General features: G+C 36.6%; 1 protein-coding gene across 1 annotated transcript in view; it reads left to right on the forward strand.

Annotated features, from left to right (window-relative positions):
• Positions 1-21,915, forward strand: part of LOC122789659 (protocadherin-11 X-linked-like) — a 563,100-nt gene that overhangs the window by 232,632 nt on the left and 308,553 nt on the right. Inside the window, exon 2 of the mRNA XM_044057074.1 lies at positions 1,384-1,974. Coding sequence (XP_043913009.1) covers positions 1,435-1,974 — 540 coding nt within the window. The 5' untranslated portion in view covers positions 1,384-1,434. The remainder of the gene's footprint in view (positions 1-1,383; positions 1,975-21,915) is intronic.

A 21,915-nucleotide genomic window follows, 5' to 3' on the forward strand; every position in this document is an offset into this window, starting at 1 on the left:
TTTTGTTATTATCTGTTGGTAGTTGTACACATTTCTTATCTGAATTTCAGCACCAGTGTAGTATTGAAGTTCTGAAGTAATATATTACAATATGTTGCATTTTAGAAGATTATATTAATACAATTTATATGACTGCTCAGATGAGGAATCAAGGTATCATATCTATCTTGCTTAAACTGGAATCAAGAGGAGTCATTGTAGGATGTTGTATAATTTGACTGTTCTGATTTAAGTGTGTTTGCTTAAGAAATGTGTCACAAAAGAATAAAAGTTATGTGAACATGAGATTGATTTTATAGGCGTTATCTAAAGGAACGGATGCAGGTTATTTTTCAAAAGAGTTATTTCATGTGCTTTAAGTTTTCACTTCAGTAACTTCCTAGTCACCTTTAAGTGCAGTTATTTTTTTTTAAACTAGGCCAGGTTAGGAGATAAAGAAGTCCACTTCAACAACTACTAGTCAGCAAGCTGAAGTAGTTCTGCATCTAATCCATAATACTTCACAAACTCGTTGCTGTCCTACTGTTTCATGAACTTTCATGTCACAAGAGCACTTCTTCATTCTCCACACTGTTCATTCCCTGGCAGACAAGATTTCAGTATAAACCTTAATATTTATCTTCTGCCTTTTATTAAGAATAGATGCTTGATTTTTTTATATATATATATATATATATATATATATATATATATATATATATATATATATATATATAGAAAAGAGAGAGAAATGCTGCTGTAAGTTTAGAAAGAAATGGACTACAGAAAACAGTAGCTTCAGTAATGAGTACTGAGAGAAAATAATGTAAGAACTGCAAAGCGCTCTGATCCACAGAATTATGTCAGGAATATAATACATGCATAACTGCAAACTACAAAATCCCAGCTTCTTGTGAACTAAAAGCAAAAAGGCTTAGTGTCTTTTGAACTGTTCTTTATTGTTCACAGCTTTAGCATTGCTTAATTTGTATATTCATATTTTAAACATAATCAATCATTGCACAATGTTGTCCTCTAAGGTGTAAAATCGAGGACTACAACAGCCATAAAACCAATCCATGAGACTACCAGAAAGTGTCAGAGCCATAAGTCATTAGTATATCTTCATTAGTCAAGGCTATACTTTGCATTCAGTTTGAATATCATGTTCCACAGGTGTGTGCTGTATGCGCGATCGCTGTTTTCAATTATACTTTCAGCTCCATTTTTTTAATTTGTAACTTTTTGACCCAATATTCTTTTCTGTTTTTAAAAAGGTGCATGTTTATAAAATATAGACATAGAATTTGCAACTCTAGAAAATATTATTTTGTCTTACTTATTAATAGGGATGCTTTAAAATATGCATTTATGTATTTTCTAATTCTTCTTAATGCCTTTCAGCTGTTGCGAACTTACAATCATTTTGGAGGATACATCTTTGTCAATTTGGAGATGGACTTGCAGTCAAAAGCACACATTTTGGTGGCTTTAATAGCCTGCATTGCACTGCAATCAGGAGCTCAAGAAAAGAATTATATTGTGAGAGAGGAACTGCCTGAAAATGTCCCAATTGGAAATCTGCTCAAGGACCTTAACTTGACATTGGACCCAAGTGTAGCACTTTCTTCACCCCTTCAGTTTAAACTTGTATATAAGACAGGTGATATCCCTCTTGTCAGAGTGAAGGAAAACACAGGGGAAATATTCACAACTGCCAACAGAATTGATAGGGAAAAATTGTGCGCAGGAATCTTCAATGAATACAAGTGTTTTTACGAGGTGGAGGTGGCTGTCTTACCAGATGAAGTCTTCAGGCTTGTGAAGATACGATTCCAAATAGAGGATATCAATGACAATGCTCCACTATTCCCCTCGACTGTCATCAACATTTCCATTCCCGAGAATACTGCCATCAATTCTCGATATCCCGTGCCCTCTGCTATCGATCCCGATGTTGGAATGAACGGCATTCAACACTACGAATTATTGAAGGTAGGTTTGTTTTAATATTCGGTATTAGGAATACATTTCAATGCTCAGAAACAGAACTGGTGCAATATAGAAATATGTAGTTGCATGAGAAACATTGCTAGTTACTTTCTGAATTAATGGCACAGTTTTATAAAATCTGAGAAATGCTTACTGAAATCCTTATGAAATCTAAAGATTTTGTTGAAGTTTCTGTTTTGTAATATTCAGCATTAACAATACAGCATTCATTGACATTTCTGCTGCGTATATGCAGTTGAAAACATTGTGTAGCAGTTCCATTGCATTACCCTCAAATATTAATAATGACTCATAAAAAATAATGCAGCTTTACTGCTATACATTGAGATTATATAGGAGATACGTTTCAAGTTTCATTGTCATCATTATAAACAGAACCTTAACTTTGGTAACTAAAGATTGTCACAGTTATATGAAAAAGAATAATGCCTTTCAATGTAATCCATCTACTATCATCTTATTAATGCCTTTCACTGTGAATTATCTACTAGCATTTTATTAAAATGGAGATATTGTACACATTAGTTCATTATTGTATACAAATAAAAGGGTGCATGCATTCATTTTCATTAGGGGAAACAGCTGAGCAAATTATTTTGAAAGATGGTCAGCTATGTTTAGTAGCATGTTGCATAATAATTTCCAAATTAAACTGAATTAGTTTATTCTCCTGCTCAGCCCCTTATGAAGTGATGCAATAATAAATCCAGTTGACAAGTATTGTACATCGAAGATTGGCAAAATAAGAATTACGCTATCTACTGATTTCTTACCAACCTGGAAGATATAACTTGTAATTTATAAGTGATTCTATAACTGCAAGAAGTCAAGATTATAGTTAACTACATTTATAAAAAGTTGGTATAAAATTGAAGCATATATATTACATATTCATTGAAAATTGTCAATCAGGCACATAAAGTAAGTGATTAAGTAGTATGCCCATATGCCATTGTTGTATCGAATGTATTCAATATATATTTTTTTATTTGGAAATTGAAAAAAAATCTTGGAGACTAGTAAGAAAACTGATCAGGAATCCTGTAGCATACCCAGCTCCATGACACAGATCTATAAAGCCCTGACCGTAACCCAGAAAACTTTAGTTTGATTAGTGGTTTGAGTGTTGGAGGAGACAAATGAGGTCTGGGGTTTATTCTTTCACATCAGCTTGCTCATCCTCTGGATGGGCACATGCTTATACACACTGCTTCAGTTGATCTTTAGTGAAAAATGGGGGCATGTAGCAGGTGTTGTCTACAGGTTGGACAGGGCACTTCCTGAGTTGCACTTGGAGGCATGGATGGTATGCTTAAATGCCCATTACATGCCAATCCTGTGGATCATACATACACATCAAGAGGGAGGGAGAGATTAGGCCATCAGGGAAAACACTCCCTCAATAGCAGTGTAGCACTGCTTCAAGATTAGTCACACTCCTCAGTTGCATCAAATTTATTTGGTCAATGTTTGGGTGGTAGACAGATGGGTTTTATAGACAGTGAACAAGGAGAGAGACCTGGAGCAGCTGTGACGGTACTCAAACTAGGGGGAAAATAAAATAAAAAAGGAATTGTGCAGCATAGAACCCCAATGTCACGGTCATTAAAAAGAAATGGTCAATGTTTCTGCACTAAAATCATTACAGTAATACTGCCTGCATTTCTTCTTCTTCTTTTGTTGAGAGTATTTTTCACTGTGCTCATCCATTACTGATTTAAGTTTTCACATTAACTCAGCCTGCAGTAATCTGAACTAGTAGTAGTCTCTGAAAAAAAAAAATCATCATTTTATATTCAAGAATTTTTTAAATTGCTGATCTTAACTTATCATCCAAATCATATGATGCATCTGATAACCAATTTGTGAAGAATACATTTTCATAGAGGTAATGGTTATGATTTGTTATATAGGCTATTAACATTCCATTCTTACGAGTGTTGTGTTAAAAGCATTTTGTTTATAAATTATTATGATACATAAATATAGATTTGAATTGGATGAAATGTTTTTCAACTGACTTGAATAAGCTGCAGGAAATGATGCTTTAAACCTCTCTTGCCACTGTGGGTGAAACTATTCTCAGATATGATCTGAATACACTTCAAGATGCAGTATTCATATGTTGTAGTACAACATTGTAAAGAAAGGTTATCCTTATGTTAAATGTAACAAATAGGACATTTACATATAAACAGAGGTAGGAATGTGGGTTCCAAGCTGTAATGGCTGATGTAACTATTATTTGTTTATTTATTGTTTATAGAGCGAGCAAGCAATTTGGCAATAAGAAACTCCTCTGTATGGTTAAAACAGAATAGGTCATGTGAATAAATGAACATTAAAAACTGAACTTTTTAGGGTTTTGTGTACACTTGTAAACAGATTGTCTTTGAGGAAACAATATCAGAAGGGTTTATTACAAAACCAATACATCAGTTTGGATAGTCTGTTCTGCAAAACTGGAGTTGGATAGTCAAATGATTGTTTATGAGAAGTATCCAAATATATTCTTAAAAGAATTAACAGAACAGCATGCGAAATCTTGACAGGGCCTGGGTACCATGAAGCTCTTTCATTACAATTAACCTTTCAAATTGTTGCAAACAGCCCTTTAGAAAATATGAAGGCTAAGTTGTAACTCTGTATGTATAATATCTGCATGTTCATCTATTCTTGCAACATAACATATATATGAGCTTAGTTTAATATGTACATGCTTTTAGAGGAAGTATTACATTTTGCATTCAAAATTAAAAGTTTTCCAGTAGTTCACTGAATGGGCAAGTGTGCAGTCATCTGAACATTTATACTTTAAAATTTTAGACTATGACTGATAAGCTAGGCATCCCTCTGTTATTGTTACATAATCTCCTCAGCAGTTGCATTGCCTTCTACTGGTATGTGTACAGATTTCTGATCATCCTTCATTTAAGTTTCAGTTTGTCTTGCTATCTCATTAAAGTTTCCATATCTTCTGAGTATGTTGTGCATTGATACATGCAAAATGTTCTTATCATATAATCCACTATTACTTTTTCTAATTATCTGTACAGTTAACTACGCTTTTAAACCATTCATATTTTATATATCTAGCTACTTATTTGTGTGTACAGAGAGAGAGAGAGAGAAAATTGAGAGTCAGTTATTTTCAGATGTCTGGCTAGATGATCAATAAAATGGCACATTCTGAATTGATCTCTAGTTTGGAAATGACTGAATGTGAGCAATTATATTGGTATAGCAAACAAAGTATGTAAAGGTATATAACATGTAAATTGAGAATAAATTAGAGTATAGTGATAATCCAGACCAGAATATAGGAAACCCCCAAAACGGATTAGTGGAAACCCATGATTAAAAATGTTCTGAAACTACAAATAAGTGATTAAGAGATGAATAACACCAACAGTGCTACTATGGGTGTAGTTCACTATGTCAGCCGATGACAACATTTTCTGTGCGTGAAAAGAATCTGAAGGCCAGGAAAACAATCCAGTTTTTCTTTGTATATGAAATGATCTCACATGGTACAAAGACAGCTGTTGCACAAAATGCATTTAGAAGTGTACATGTATTTCATTCCAGCAGGGGGTCTGCACCGCTTGTGTGTGTTTCATTAGAGGTGCTGTTATCGGTTTATGAAAGAGTACCCATTTGGTTCATCATGAAGACCAATTTCACTTGTGTAGAGGTTGTGAACCTCAGTATGATACTGGCAATGAGGTATTAAATATTAAATCTGGCAACTGATGAATAAGCCATAAGAGGCAGGGCTCAGTATCTTGGTTACTTGCTTTCCTTCCTTAGGTGGACAGAAAGAGTTTTCCATCAAAATGAAATTCTCTCTTAGAGGCTAGGATGCTGGTCCATTGTTCATCAGTGTCTGCTGAATCTGCATCACTATATCATATTTTAATATACCACTACTATTGTAAAATTATGTTTGCTAATAGGCCTTAATGTATACTTGTGTCTAATGCATCTTCCATACTGACAATATGATGTGTGGGCAGCATGGAGCACCAAAAGGTGAAATATCTGCCTCATAGCAGGCAACATACAGTTGCAGTGCTTAAGATCTCTTTCCTCCACTCCATAGATCGATCCTGACCTCCAGTCATTGTCTGTATGAACTTTACATGTTGATCATGTGTCTAGAAGGCTTTTTCTCCAGGTACTCTGGTTTCTTTCCGCTTCACAACAACATAATGTTTGATTAGGTACTGTAAACTGTTCACGTGCATTGCATTTACCCTTGTTCTCAAGGTAACTGTCCCTGATCAAGAGGATCAGAATTATGCTATTTAACTTTCCTGGCTAGCAAAGAAATAGAAAACAAAACAAACAAAAAAAAAGAAACAGTAATTTCATACTCTGCATTTACTCCCCATTGAAAGAAAAGACTTGCCTATAAAGTGACACGAACATTTCTTTTGGCAGTATGGGCAAAAAGGGGTTAAAAGGCATGGATATGTGGCCAAGGTAGCACTATCCAAAAATCTAGGTACCAGGAAAGCTTTAAATAAGAACAGTGACATATGTTTGATAAAGAATAATTTCATTCATAGTTTTTTTTTTTTATCTAATGCAATGTATAGCATAATTATTTAAATGAGCCTTGGAGGGTAATTATTAGACTGTCAGGCACTGTGGATTTTGCAAAGCATTATGAAATAATAATTCTTAATGCAGCAAAGCTTGCAATATGAGTAAATTATAAAATAATTAATGCAAAGCTATGAGTAATTATGAAGATATGGATGTCTTACAAGATAACAGTGACCTTAATATGTTTTTCATAAGACATTTTTTTCAAAAGGAATCTGTCTACAAACCATGTACATCAGATCTGTATTCAACAGAAACTACATCTCATAATGTATCTATCCAAGATGAATAGTAATTGTGTATGATAAAAGACTACAGAAGAAGTAATAATTTCATAAATACATTTGCATATTTTATATTTTCTTCAAAAACAAAATTAGTAGTGAAAATGCCTTTGAAATGGTTTTGAAATACTCTGAATGGTTCTTGTATTCCATGATATAGAAAGCTATTACTAGTGCAATTTGAATATAGGAGAAGGCATATAGCTTGTAAGTATGTATCACTTAATGTACTATAACTGAACAAAAGCATTGATAAATGATGTGTTGTAATCTAGCAAGCAAAAGAGATGCAAGTGTGCCTGCTTTGGGAAAGTTAGAGCTGAAAAATGAACCAGAATGCCTGTAGTCAATAAGAAATATTTAGGCAAACAGTCTGTTAATTAAATACATTAGTGATACATTGCTATTTATTGACTAATGACAGAGGTGAATACATATGAGGACATCTCATATTCAGCTCTAAGAAAATTCTGCCAAAATACATGCACGTTAAGGTCTGACATTGGTTTAATGCACAAATTACAATTTTATTCTCTTTGAAGTAAAAACACCTTCGATGATGCACTTCAAAAAAATGCATAGCAAAACAGAAATTTCTATAAAAGTGTATTGACAGTGCACATAAATCTCAGTCTGAATACCATGCAAGAAAGAATAAACAAAAGCAACTAAAACAATAAGAATAGTGATTGCCTAGAAAGAAAGTGTGTTGTCCCAAACAGCCCAATGTAAAGTCATCAAAGCATAAAGATATAATAAAGCAAATTAAAAATGGCAATCTACAGCCAACCTCAGTAGAAGCCCTAGGTGAGCATCTAGGCAAATATCACAATTTTATTACAAGCAGTCATCCATATCATGCGCAAGATTGTGCAGGCTGTTATTTTGATCAGTAATGCAATTTTACATTTATATAGTAGGCAAGTACAGAGGATGAAATCTTAGGGAAATAAACTAATACTTTAGGCATTCCTTTCAGCACAAGTTTTAGGTTGGTTATTGCACTTGCAATGATTAGTTCATATTTGGCATTGCAGATGGGCAATGTTTGATATCACAAGCATATATGCCAAGAGCTGCAAATTTCTTAGAATAACATTTTTGAAACAGTCAAACTTTTACAGATGGTGAATTACTGATTTGAGAAACAGTGGTCTGCTGTATCATAACTAGAATACTGCTGAGACTGCATCAAATCAACATAAGCAGTGTGTTAACACATTCCAATCTTATGATTAAAATGTAGCATTTGGCTTGCATTTGCACATCTTCTTTGCTGATTTGATTGCATGTGCAATTACCTTGCTAGTATTCACGTTGTGTGCTTAAAATCGCACAGAAATAAATATATTTCAAAGACACCTGTTTTCATCATAGAGTCTGTATGGACATGTACTGACCCAAAGGATAATTACAGCTGAATGTCATCAGTATAACAATGAGACCTCACCTACTCACATGGAAAGAATTCAAAGGAAGGATAAAAACAGCAAACAATTACATGCAGCCCTGTCATACAGATAGCCCATCATATAGAGAGATAAAAAGCAAATAGTAAAAATTACCATTATGACTCCTGACACTAAGAAAAAAAATCATGCAGCCTAAGCAAATGGTTGTAAGATGGTCCAGGAGGTTACAAAAACCCCATGATTTGGGGACATTCCTCTCAACCTCTTAGAGCAAGAAATGTATACAAAGCAATAAATAAAAGTGGGACAAAGGATCAAAAATAAGGGTGATTTTTAAAATATTGATCTTATAAACTTAGAAAGTTGATAGAATAATGGGATTTGCATTAGCATGCATTTTCTGAAGGGTATGAATTCTGTAACTCAAATGTCTGTCATTATTTTTAACTTCATTCTTTATTGACTTGCCACTAATTTGCCAGAAAACCAGAAGTTTATGAGAAATGGACTGAAAATATGAGGCAAAAATCTGGCCAATCTGTGAAAATCTGTACAGCTGAGAGGTATGTTTGGGATACAAACAGTGGAACATGTCCATACCTCTCCACTTCTTAGTCTAAAAAAAAATCTGGCTAAAGCCAAAACTAATAGGGACCAAAGCCCCAAAATAGCATTAACTTTTAAATATTCATTGCAGAAATATATAGATTTGTGGGAATAAAAGGTGTTGTGTTAGCATGTATTTTCAGAAGGATATGAAGTGTCAAATATATGCCATTATTTGGTAACTTCAGTCTTGAATGATTTGCCAGAAAACCACAATTTTATGAGGAATAGACCAAAATATGAGGAAAAAAATATGGACATTTGAGAAGTGCGGACACAGCTAGTATCTCCCAGAACATTATTGTCTGTGACCTTAAGGAGGGAGAAAATCATCCATATCCTGATACAAGGGTATTATTGCCTTTGTTATTTCCAGAAATCTGGATTTAAAAATCATAAAAGTCACAACTGATGTGCAATTACTTTACAAGTTTTTTTGAGCAAGGCTTTTGATTGCATTTTTTCTTGTAGTCTCTTTCCAGCAAAACAGGAATATTCAGAACCTGTTTCCACATTTTTATTTATTTAACATTTGTTTACCATGAAAATCCAACTTGGAAGGGAGCCAGTTTTCAGTGGAAGCCTGGGTAGAAATGCTCCAGATGCATGTCTTTGTAATGTGGGAGGAAACCGGAGTACCAGGAGAAAACCCACATGAACATAGGGAGGACATGCAGACTCTGCACAGAAGGCACTCCAGCCAAGAATTGAACCAGAGAACCTCTTGCTCTGAGGTGTCAACACTACTGCTGCACCACTGAGCCATTTCATGGACATGAATTATACTAGAAGGTACTTTTTGTCATTGGTTGATGTTTATGCTTGACATGAAACTACTGTGACATTTTTCCCTTTTGTTCATATGAATGTAGAAGTTAAGTGGGTGAGCTTTGTTTAATCTTTTATAGATGTAAGGTTAATTTTCTTTGTGACAAAGTGATGAAATTGTGGTGGAACAACAAGACGTTTTGTATAGACCTATACCTAGAGTTTATCTTTGCTTCTTTATTGTTCATGTAGTTAAAAATAGTTAAGCTGTGGGAGTTGAAGGTGAAGCCTCCACAAACTGTGGTTTGTCCAATGCAAAAGCTTTTTCCACATTTTTATTAATGTATTTTGCACTGTAATTCAGTTACATTGGATTGGTTAAATACAGATTATACTAACTCACATTAATCTTTTTCAGTTCCATTGTTAGTCATAAAAGCATATATGCTGACTTCCAGTTTATCCTACAATCAGGGACAAAGCACAATTTTTATAAAACTGACTGAACCACATTCTCTTTTGGGAGATCAAGAAAAACATGCTGTAACTTTCTCAACAAACCTGTCATTGTAAACAACTAACAATACTGACAGCAAATGATAGCAAATGGTGTGGCTTCAGATGAGTTTTGCTAGAGGCAAGGCAGCTTGACTTCATTTCTTTCTTTTTTCCTTATCTTTTACTTAAATGTGTTTCCTAGGGTAGTGCACTGATATGACTGGTTGCAAATATAGCATAGAATAATACGGCCTTACAGAACAGATAATTACATCAAACTCACAAAGATGTATCAGGGGAATAAGAAGCTTAAAATTCAAAAGAAAATTGGGAAAAATGTGACATTCTGAAACTTCTAATTCAGTAGGAGTTACTTGTCTTAATGTGCAGTTGTTCTAAAATATACATTGGAGAAACTACTAGAGCGATGTAGAAGACAATATTAGAGCATGTGGGTAGTTCATCATTGTTTTACAAGAACAACATGATTTAAATGAGGTCAAATGTATGATACTTTTACAGCATCCATCATACGTTTGAATGAATTTAAAATGAAGGCTACAACAGAAGGTGATTTATTTTATATTGAAATACCAGACTTCTCCACCTAAGGGATTGGATGTGGATATACATTGGGCTATGCTTCTATAAGGGATTTGACAGATTAGTTGAATGTTTTTTTTAATTGTGTAATTAACTAAAATATTTATTTGGTAACATGGTGTTGGCTGTTTGTCCCCATGGAAAGTTAGACAGCTGAGGCACTAGGGGATTTTTCTTATGGCAATAAAAGTACTTCAGCAGACAGACAAGTGCATTTTTAAAACATTATCACACTTAAGTCCTCCTTGTTCTTTCTCTGCATTTGGTATTGTCCATGTCCTCCGACTCTCCATATGTCCCACTCCTCTTTTATCAGGCAAGCTGAAATGGCATTATCTGTATCTCTCAAATTAAACGTATGACTATATCATCATCTTCTGAACTAATAAATCACTTTCAGTGGCATTGTTATCTATGAGCCTATAAACCTGTGATATATGTTTCATTTATATAAACAAATTCTGGTGTATAGTGGGGCTACTATAGCCACCTTACTTGTATTCAATGAATGATAAAGTATTTGAGCATTAAATGTAAAAACATTACATTGCAAACCATATCTTAAATAAAAAAAAAATAAAAAAAAAGATGCTCTTAATGGCATCAAACTTCATGTAACACCGTACGAATTGCAGAATGAGCTATTACTGGGCACATTGCAGGTGCTGGGAAGAGCAATTTTGGCTGACAATAAAGAGTGAAATAATACTAATTTCATGAACTTTAATCGTACTTTGACTTCGGAATGGGATCTATTCCCGTCATGGTATTAGAAACCCAAAAGACTTGGAGAAATTAAAAACAGTAAAATGAGCAGTGATAGCATATAGTATCTGAAAACACCTGTCTTAAAAATATACTACAGGACTAATTCGTACTTTGATAATATAGTTTTCTTTAACATAAGGATCCGATGAGCTTAGTCTCTAATGTTAGGTATGATGCCCATAAATAAACTTTTAAAGATATTTTTGACAGATGTTGCCATCGGTTTAATGAGTTAAATTTACCCTAAAATGGTCATGCTAAATGGAGACTTATTATAGTCTCTGCAATTCTTGGCAAACCTAACTAAAAAGGAATTATTAGGTTCTATAGAATAGTACAAATTCATGGAGGCAGCCCTAGACATTTGCAAATCAAATAAAATCATACCTGTTATCTGCTTGAATTCCAAAATATTTGTCACAGAATCCTTGTTACAAAATTCACAATTTAACATCTGTAAAACGGAGTAACATAATAGATAGTCTCTTAGGGCTGGATGTCCACTTTATCAGTATTTGTAATATAATGTGAATGGCCTTTGGCTAAACTTTAAATTTTAGTAACAATACTCACTGTCTACTCTAATAATAGCCTAATTTCTTATTTTTACATATGCTCAAAAAATTGTAAAATGGAGTTTTAGCTGAGAATTACATATTACTCATTTCAAAGGGGTTCACGCCGAATGTCTGTCTGGGACAGATTAAAATAATAGACATCAAAAAATGTACTTTACATGTTGACTGCATTATACAGATTACCTCTAAAGGAATATTGTTGAATTATTAGCATACAAAATTTCCATTTTTTCACCTGTGGTAGGCAGATTTGTTTATAAACCATTTTCAGGTATGACAAAAGACTGGAGCAGAAGCATAGCTGGATCAACAAATGCACCACCCACCTCAGTTCTTCAAGTGAAGGGAAAAAAAAGTGGACATTCCTTCTACTAGCACACCAACAAGGTGGCCAAATACATAAACCCTCCCTCCCTCCCTCCTGCTCCAGCCATTTAGGTCCATTTCTGTGCCCTGACCCCAGCACTCCATCAACTTATTTTAATTTTAAAAAGTCTTCTTTTTAAACTGTAGCAAACTGTTAGCTAAAAATGCAGCAAACTATGTGCTACAGTTTATACAATGCATGTATGGAATAATATGGCACTCATGATTTAATTTAAAAAAATATATATTTTTTAAACTGTAGCAAACTGCTAGCTACAATGTAGTAAATAGTTGCTACAGTTTATACCTTGCCTGCATGGAAAACTACAGTGCTCAAGCTTTAGTTAAAAAGGAAAAATATATATTTTTTTTTTTTTTTTTTTTACTTTCAAGTTGTAGCAGACTATTTGCCACAATGTAGCAAGCAGTTCCTACAGTTCAGACCATACACAGAGTTCTACAGTGCTCAGGTTTGACTACAAATGCAATACCTGCTTTTAAAAGCTAGTATTAATGGGATCAGCTGGTTGTGTCTCAGTGCTTTACACCTGGGACAGTTGCCCTTCTCCCCACCCTAGATACGCTACTGGATTGGAGGCATAGTGACATATTAAAATTGATACACTAAACTTTGTTCATGTATATAATGCACTCCAGATACATAATCAGTACATATTCCTATGGATCAATATATTTTAATTGTCAAGCAAAGCAAAAAATAAAAAAAAATCATGTGTAGTGATTAATGATTAGATATGAAGCATAAACATAGAGAGTCAAAAATCATATGAATTCCAACAGTAGGCAGTTTACGTAAATATGATCAGTGAGGTCATCTGGCTTGGCAACAGAAAGAGATGAAGCCATGACTACAACCAAGATAACCAAAGTTCAAGTAGTGCCTCAGGAATCCGAAAAGTAGGGTGGAGGAGTACAGGAATAGGTAGCCTGTGCCAAATTGCCCATCCAGTGGGTAAATTGTAGTTTCCCTTTTGGTTGACTTGCTTTTATGCAAACATAGACTTGCAAGTCTGAAAGGAAACAGATTTGGATGATGTTAGCTTGGCCTCCAAGGTTGTTGATGGTTGCCCTCATAAGTTGGTGGGTGGATGCATGGGAGAAAGTATGCAGCCACTGCATTGAAGGTCTTACATAGATCACCAAGGGGGTAGGGTTAGGGACTTGAGTAAAAAAATGTCTCTTACCTCAGTATTTAATGTTTTTTACAATTGTCTTTTACTTCATAGGGGTTGAATGGTGGGGGTATCACTACCAGTGAGAAGTGAATGGAATAATAGATTATGAGGAGGGCTGATAATCACAAAATAGAAGCAACCCCCCCCCCTCAAAAAAAAATATCAGTGCCAATAGACAAAGGTGTTGGTATTCATTCAAATACATAACTAAATTTCATGAATTTGCAGAAGGTTTTTTTTATTCATAATAATATGAAGCTGGTGCCAACTGGCAGAAAACATTTTTTTTCATCTCGTTCCCCACTGCCAGCTTATTTATCAGTCCCTTTTAGTTAATTATTTCCCCTTTACCAGGGGCAAGGAGCAAATATAAAGGATCATCATTAAGGCAGACATTTTGGAAGCTCTTGTTTTTCCAGTTATTTAGATCAACCATGAGTTCTCCACCACAGTGATATCCTCCAAGGGACAATCCATTTGTGGTAGTTAGTTTGGGCATCAGAATTGAACCACTCCTGATTTAAATAAAGACTAATATCAGTAGGTCACTCTTGCCTGGACAAAAGAGGCTCAGTGTGTTTCCCATTATGCAACATGGAAATAAAACCATGCGTCTTCCCCTCCTGAACTGACTTGGCCATCATTACTGTTAGAACTACTGAGCACCGAAGTCACGGAGCAAACTCAAGTCATCTGAATTATAATCACAGCTTAATCCCTGTGCACCACTTTTGCAGTTCTATCAAGAGCTGTTTTGTTAAATTCCTTCTCATTAATACCTTTTTCCACATCAACCAAGGAAAACAATACCTTGCTTAAGGGTGTAAAGTAAGTGCCTACAAGATTTTTCAGTTAACCTTTGTGATAATGCATCTGATGATGCAAAGACATGCATCCGGAGCGTTTCTCCCCGGGCCTCCACTGAAAACAGGCTCTGTGGAACCTACTCGGACATTCCCAGTCAACAAATGTTAAATAAAATAAAAAAAAAAAAATAATGGGGTGTAGTGATGGTGTAGTTGCTTATAAGAGAGGGAAAAGGGAGAAAAGTGTCACATACCAATAGCTGGCATACATTTTCTTTTAGTCAGAGTGGTTACAACATTCTAATTGGGTAGAAAGGAATACAAATTGGTAACTTTTGTAAACTGCTGCCACAGATCTAGTATTCTGACTATAATTAGAAGAATTCAATGTAAAGACTTATTCAAGCTTTTAAAAGAATTAACAGATTCTGCTTGCTGTCCTTTACTTAGACGTGAGTATGCCAAGGATCGCGGGTGAAGCACTTTGACAGAAATCCTGTGTTAGTACTTCAAGAGAGATTTTATCTTAGCACTTTATCAGATACCGTGAATCAGCACTTCAATGATAGTTTCAGTACAGTTGTTGAATGGTAAGCTGGTACTTATTTTTGGGGAATTAACTTGGTTGATGGTGGGTGGTAGGCCATCTTTTAGCTGAATCATTTGAACTTCTTGTCTTTGTGGGCTACTAAAGATTACACATGCAGACTTGATTAGATTAATTGTAAGCATGTTGGAGTGCATCCATTTCCAGGCATTGTTAATGCTGGTCTGCAGTCCATATCTTGTTGCACTATTTTCATCACTAACATGATTTATTTAGGAGTAAATCATCTGGACACATTAGGAGTGCATGTGGATCAGCAGCTGAACAGTCATTAATGAAAGGAGAGGACTGTATTGGGTATAGTGCTAAATCTTCTGGTACTCCAGTCTAGATAATGCCTAGTTATGATGTTTAATTGTAAGAGGATACTGTGATGGACATTATTCAGTGATCCCACTTTTAATCCCAGAATACAGCAATACATAGTTTACAATTTCTGAAGGCCAACTCAAGTCAATAATAAGTGGTCAGATAAAAGGCCCCATCTATATGAAAAGGGTGCAAGCTGTAAAACAGTAACTAGCTGTTTGTGCACAATTACACATACATAAGTCATGCTGGGCCTGGAAGCCATCTTAGGCAAAGTGCTGTCAAATCTATTAATAGATGATATTCTCTGGAATTTCAGCTGAGGATCATTGGTTGGCAGTTTGTCATCTTGTGAGTTTGTAGAAAATGTATGCAGGACTAAAGTGTTTCTTAATTTCTTTTATTGTCTGTTGCATACTTTTCTAGCTAGTTTCACCATGTATGTGTGGTATTAACTGGAAATTGTCTACATTTATTAAGCATCTGTTTGGGTTTTTTGTTCTGATTTCCTGCCAAGGAGTGTATCACATTGTTTCCCACCCTCCCTCCTTTTTGGTATCATGTTCTTATACTTGGTGGCTTTGCAGTTGTCCACCCCTCCTGTAAATTTGATCTGGGGCACTCCTTCCAGTCTAGTGTCATTACCTCATTCTACCTAATCCAGGGAAACATCTGAGAAGGCCAACCCACTTACTTTCTGCTACTCCTTTCCCCTTTCCACTTTACAAAAAAAAAAAAATTCTAAGCTTGTTTCCTGCCTTTTCTGTAAGTAGTCTAGTCCAGATACAGATTTGCTGTAACCAGGACTGTTTGTAAGCTTCTGAGCCCCCAAGCCTTACTGTGTTGGAGGAAAGCCTTCTAGCTTAATTTATTTTCTTAGAACTAGCCAGTTTTTTAGTTTCAGCACTCAAATCTGTTTCTTTGAGCTCAGCACTTGTACAGAACTCATTGTAAGCACTTAATAAGCTAGAAAGTACTACAGCACTCAACTTTCCTCACTTGTCTAGAGGAAAACAGTTTTTAGTACTTAATAAATAAGCACCTATCCAGGCATGTCTAATGGTCAGCTCCCGGTGTTTTCTCCTGTCTAACTGATGAATATGGGCATCTTGGGGCAATGCAGCAATTGCCTCATGTGCACAGACAACCCTTTCCTCCTACCACCCAACCCTACAGTCTGTGAGAGATGCACTTGTATAGCCAAACTGGAAGCAAAGCTCTCTTCACCCACAGGAACCTCCAAAGCAGAAACACAAGCAACCTCCACCCCCCCCAACACAACCCAAATGACACACAGCCCACAAACTCAGTGTGTCACTCAACCACAGCCCATAAGGCATAACAACGTACCCAACACACTAGTCATAGGTGACTCTATAGTCAGGCACACTGATGTTCCACTCACCAGGCTAAACAAGGAAGAAGTTACTGTCAGCTGCCTGTCAGATGCTAGGATCCAGCACATAATGCATGCACTCAGGTCACTCCACAACAAGTACAAATATGACTCTGTCATTGTCCATGTTGGTTTGAATGACCTGAGATGTACCTCCCTGGACTACATGAAAAGAGACATGGAGGAACTGTCCGATCTTGTAGGCCAGGAAGATATGACCTTAGCCCTGAGTAGCATCCTGCCATCACCCAGAATAATACCACAGTACAAGGACAAAATGATTGACTTCAACAATTGGCTAAGCTTCTGGTGTTATTCTGAGGGGACCCAGTATCTGTCTGCCTGGGATGACATGATCGAAAAACCACGATGCTTTGCCAGAGATGGCCTGCACCTGTCGCCCTTGGGATTCCGGATACTGGCTAAGGCTCTTGCCACCCCTATAGTGCCTTTTTTGGCAAGGTTCAAATGACAAATTCACCACTGTAACAGGTACAAGCAAGCAAAATCTGAGGGTAATGCTACTCAGTGCTCGAAGTCTAAACCTCAGAATGTACTCACTCGAGGCACTCCTTAAAATGGAGAACATCGACATCTGTGCATTGACAAAGACCTGGTTCAAGGCTCCAGAGAGTACCCCTGCATTAGCAGGCCATAATTCATACCACACCTTTTGGCCACCTAACCTGGGCCGAAACACTAAAGGTGGATGTGTGTCCATATTCATTAAGGATATCGACACCTCCAGTCTAGTTGCTCAGCATAATGCATCCGAGATTATCCAAGTGCAACTAACTCTGGGCAAGACTGCAATCCAAATTGTAGATTGCTACAGATCCTCCACCATGCCCCAGGATTCCCACTCCTCATTTCTTGATACACTGGAAAATATTAGGGTACAACCTAACACCCTAATAATGGGCAATTTCAACTACCTCACCATTAACTGAAAAAACTAATCATATACCAACTCTTGTGATCAACGTTTTCTGGAATTCATAAATTCCAATGCCTTGGATCAACTTATCCACACCCCCACCAGGGGCAGCAATATCCTAGTTCTGGTCATTACCAACATGGGCAACTGGTGTTCCACACCAGAGGTCAATTCCTTGTTGGTCAGATTCGACCACAAGCTAATCACCCTAGACATCCACATCCCGCCCCCACCCCCTATTAGGGAAACCACTGTAAAAAATTTCTCCAAAGCCAACTTCATGCTTCTTAAGACAGAAGTGGCAAACTTCACAACACCCATGCTGATGGACAATAAAGGTACGACTGCTGACTTCTACACAAATGCACTTTATAAGCACTTACATGAGTGCATGGATCGTGCAGTTTCTAACAGAATCAAGATCCAAAAAAAGGAAGCCATAAACAAACTCTACAACAGAAGAAAGAAACTTCTGCAAAAAAGAATAAAATCCCATGATTGGAGGAACTCCCTGGTCAGCCCTAGTAAGAAGCTGAGATCTCTTATAAAATCCTCCAAAGCTAGTTATGAAAACAAAATCGCCACTGATTCTAAAGACAACCACAAAGCATTCTTTAGCTATGTCAGGTATCTCAATGGCAACACTCGGATCTGCTTTGAGTTACAGCACAATGGCACTAAATATACAAAACCAACTGATATTGCCAACATACTGGCCGATAGGTTCAGTGCTAACTTTACAGCCCTCTCATCCCCTAAAGGGCCCATCTCTATTCCAGAAGAATGCAAAGTTCCTGTAATCACGGCTGCACAGGTAAAAAAAAACTCTCTCCAAAGCCAAGAGCATAGCATCCATGGGACCTGACAACATCACAGGCTGCGTTCTACAAGAAATACAGAACGAACTGGCACCCCACCTAAGTACCATGTTCAGTCATAGCCTCACCTCAGGTTTTGTGCCCACTGAATGGTGCACAGTGACTGTTATCCCACTCCACAAAAAGGGAGACACCACGGACCCCGGGAACTAACGCCCATTAGCCTGTTTAGCCTGGTCTGCAAGGTTATGGAATGTATCATCATGGAACTTATTGGTAATCTCCAAACTCTGGACCCCACCCAGTTCAGGTTTGTAAAAGGCAGTTCATGTCTCCTAAACCTTATAGACTTCTTTGAAGCGGTTAACAAAGCTGTAGATGAGGGTAAGGTGGTTCACACATCCTATCTAGATCTCGCCAAGGCTTCTGACACCATCCCCCACTCTGGAATTATAGATAAACTCACTAAACTAGGTATAAATCCCTATGTCACAAGATGGGTTGCCAACTGGCTCACTTAGAGAACCCACACTGTGAAAGTAGCAGACTGTAAATCCAACTTCAGACCAGTGACAAGTGGAGTACCACATGGTTCAGATCTGGGTCCTCTCCTGTTTGGTATCTACTTCTCTGAAGTACAGGCTAACACAGAAGATCTTTGGCTAATGAATTTCACAGATGACTGCAAACTAGGAGCCATAATCAAAACTTCTAATGATGTGGACATCCTACAAAAGGGCTTTACTGAGACAGATGCCTGGTCTCAAAGCCATGGCCTTAAGCTCAGTGCCAAAAAGTGCATTGTCATCTCTTTTGGTAAAAAATCTGCACCCATGAAGTACCACATAGGCAGCAGTCTACTTAACATCGAAAATGTGATGAGACCTTGGGACACAGGTGGACAGTAGTCTGTCCTATGATAATCACATTGCCACAGTAGCCAGGCACTCCTTCTACATGGCACACCTCATCACAAAAGGTTTCTCATCCAGGAAAAAAGAGGTCATTGTTCCCCTCTACTCGTCACTCATTAGACCCATTATAGAGTACAACACCCCTTTTGGTATGTACCTCACAAGACACCTACAACAACTAGAAAGGCCGCAGAAATACCTCACAAAGAGGATTACTGGCCTCAAACAGATGTCCTATGCAGACCGTCTCAAAAAACTCCAGCTTTACTCCATCGCATATCGCCTTCTCAGAGGTGAGCTCTGTCTAACATACAAAGCTATGTCCAACCCAGAGCTGTTGGACATGCTCCACTTAAGAAATCCCAATCCCTCTGAGGTACACGCTCTAGGGACCTAAACCTTGTCACCACAATAAACAGAACATGCTGGAGGGATAGATTCCTGTCCCAGAGTCTTCCCATACTCTGGAACAAACTACCTATCTATATCAAACAGAGCTCCTCATTAGCACTCTTCAAGAAAAATCTTGATGATTGAATGGGAGATAGGAAATTCACCCCAGGGATCACTTCTGTGGCTCTGCTCAACAGGGACACAGGAAAATTATTTTCTTGGGTGATGAAAGCCAGGGTACCATTTGGCTGGGCTTATGTAGGCCCTAGGGCCAATATCCTACTACCTTCCTATGAACCTATATATCAATGGCAAATGAGAGTATAAAGACATGATATCATAGGTAGTTAATCAACATTTTGTCCAGGAGGCCACTAATATGGATCCTTTCAAATTTTTCAAAGTTTCAAAACTTTGAAAGTCATATGGTTAGCACCATATGATCAGAGTTTTGAAACTTTGCATGTTTTGAATGGAGATCGCAGTACAGTGCAGGGCAGGAAATTTGCCCTTTTCCACAATGTAGAGACATCTCTGAGTTCGTATAGTTAATTAGCAAAGGGTGATGGGGGTGCAAAGGGGCTTACCTCATTACAAAAATGTTAAAAAATTAATTTTTTGTTTGTTTTTTATGTTAGAAGTTCTGAAACGTGATTTGATATATATATATATATATATATATATATATATATATATATATATATATATATATATATATATGTTACATTACTGAAGTTCTGAAACTATTCATATGGCCGAGACCATATGATCGAAGTTTCAGAACTTCTAACATTAAAATAAAAACATAAAATAAAAAACAAAAAATTTCTATTTTAAACATTTTTGCAATGAGGCAATATATATATATATATATATATATATATATATATATATATATATATATATATATATAGATATCCTCTGTAGATTGGTAGCCTTTTTTTAGGGGAGACCCAAGGAGCATAGCTTAAATTTCCAGTTGCCCCAAAGCACGATCTGAAGTGACTTACTCAAGGTCCCACACATTATGCAAATGAAAGCTAAGGTAAGCAAGCCCTGTGCCACAGGAAGTAGCCAATTAATGGATCATAGCCTTAATCTTCTTCACTAACTGCTAGACATAAACAGCAACAACATGAAACCTTTAAGCCACTTGAGCCTTCAACCTTCACCACCTGCACTTTAAAAAGTACATGCTGACCTACAGAGGGGTGGGCTTTGTTGGATGTCGTGTGATCTTTGAAAAGCTTGGGTGTAATGATGATAACTGAGCAGCTTGACTAACTTTAGACTTGTCTCACCATTGTCTAAAAGGCTTTTTAGCAATGCAGTTATCATGGCTCTGAAGTGGATAAATGGAGTGTCAGAAGTGAGTGGAGCTGCTGGCTGTAAGGGTCTATGTGTACAGAGTGAAGGAATGTACATACAATATGGAAATTATTCGCAGCAAAATTTTCATTAATTTTATTAATTAATGAAATGTCCCTGTCAGAATATCTGATTGGTGGTATGAACATATGCTTTTAGTAATGGTAACCATTGCTGTGACACCCCAAACCCATGAACAAAACGGGGAAAAGGAGGTTGATACCAATTTTGATGTGCCAGAATGTGCCCCAGATCCAGTCTTTGGTCTCTGGCAACAACCACTTTCAGCATTCTCCAGAAGAGTTTAATATAACTGTACTTAATACAATTTCCTAATATAGATACTTTTCTACAGGGTTGGTAGAAATTTTACAACTGCTTATTGATACTACAAAACTTTGCAGTGATCTAGGTTTATTGTATTTTTTCTATGGCTCAAGGCCTTGTTCCTTTCTTTCATTTGTTTCTTAAAGCCTGGAGTTAGTCAAGGGACATTAATGCCTGTAAGACTTCCCTTTGTGTTCTGGAATAACTTGTTCTTACATTGGGAAGCCATGCTGAGATGACCTTCCAAGTTATCTGTAGCTTTGGTTTCCTTATCAGCTGTCTGTCTATCAGTATAGCTGTTTTCCTTACAAATGGGAAATAATAACCTACCTTTGATACGGATTGGCTCTCTTATTTT

This window comes from Protopterus annectens, chromosome 15.part0 (assembly GCF_019279795.1).
Source record: "Protopterus annectens isolate FY-2018-M chromosome 15.part0, PAN1.0, whole genome shotgun sequence".
Lineage (NCBI taxonomy): Eukaryota > Metazoa > Chordata > Ceratodontiformes > Protopteridae > Protopterus > Protopterus annectens.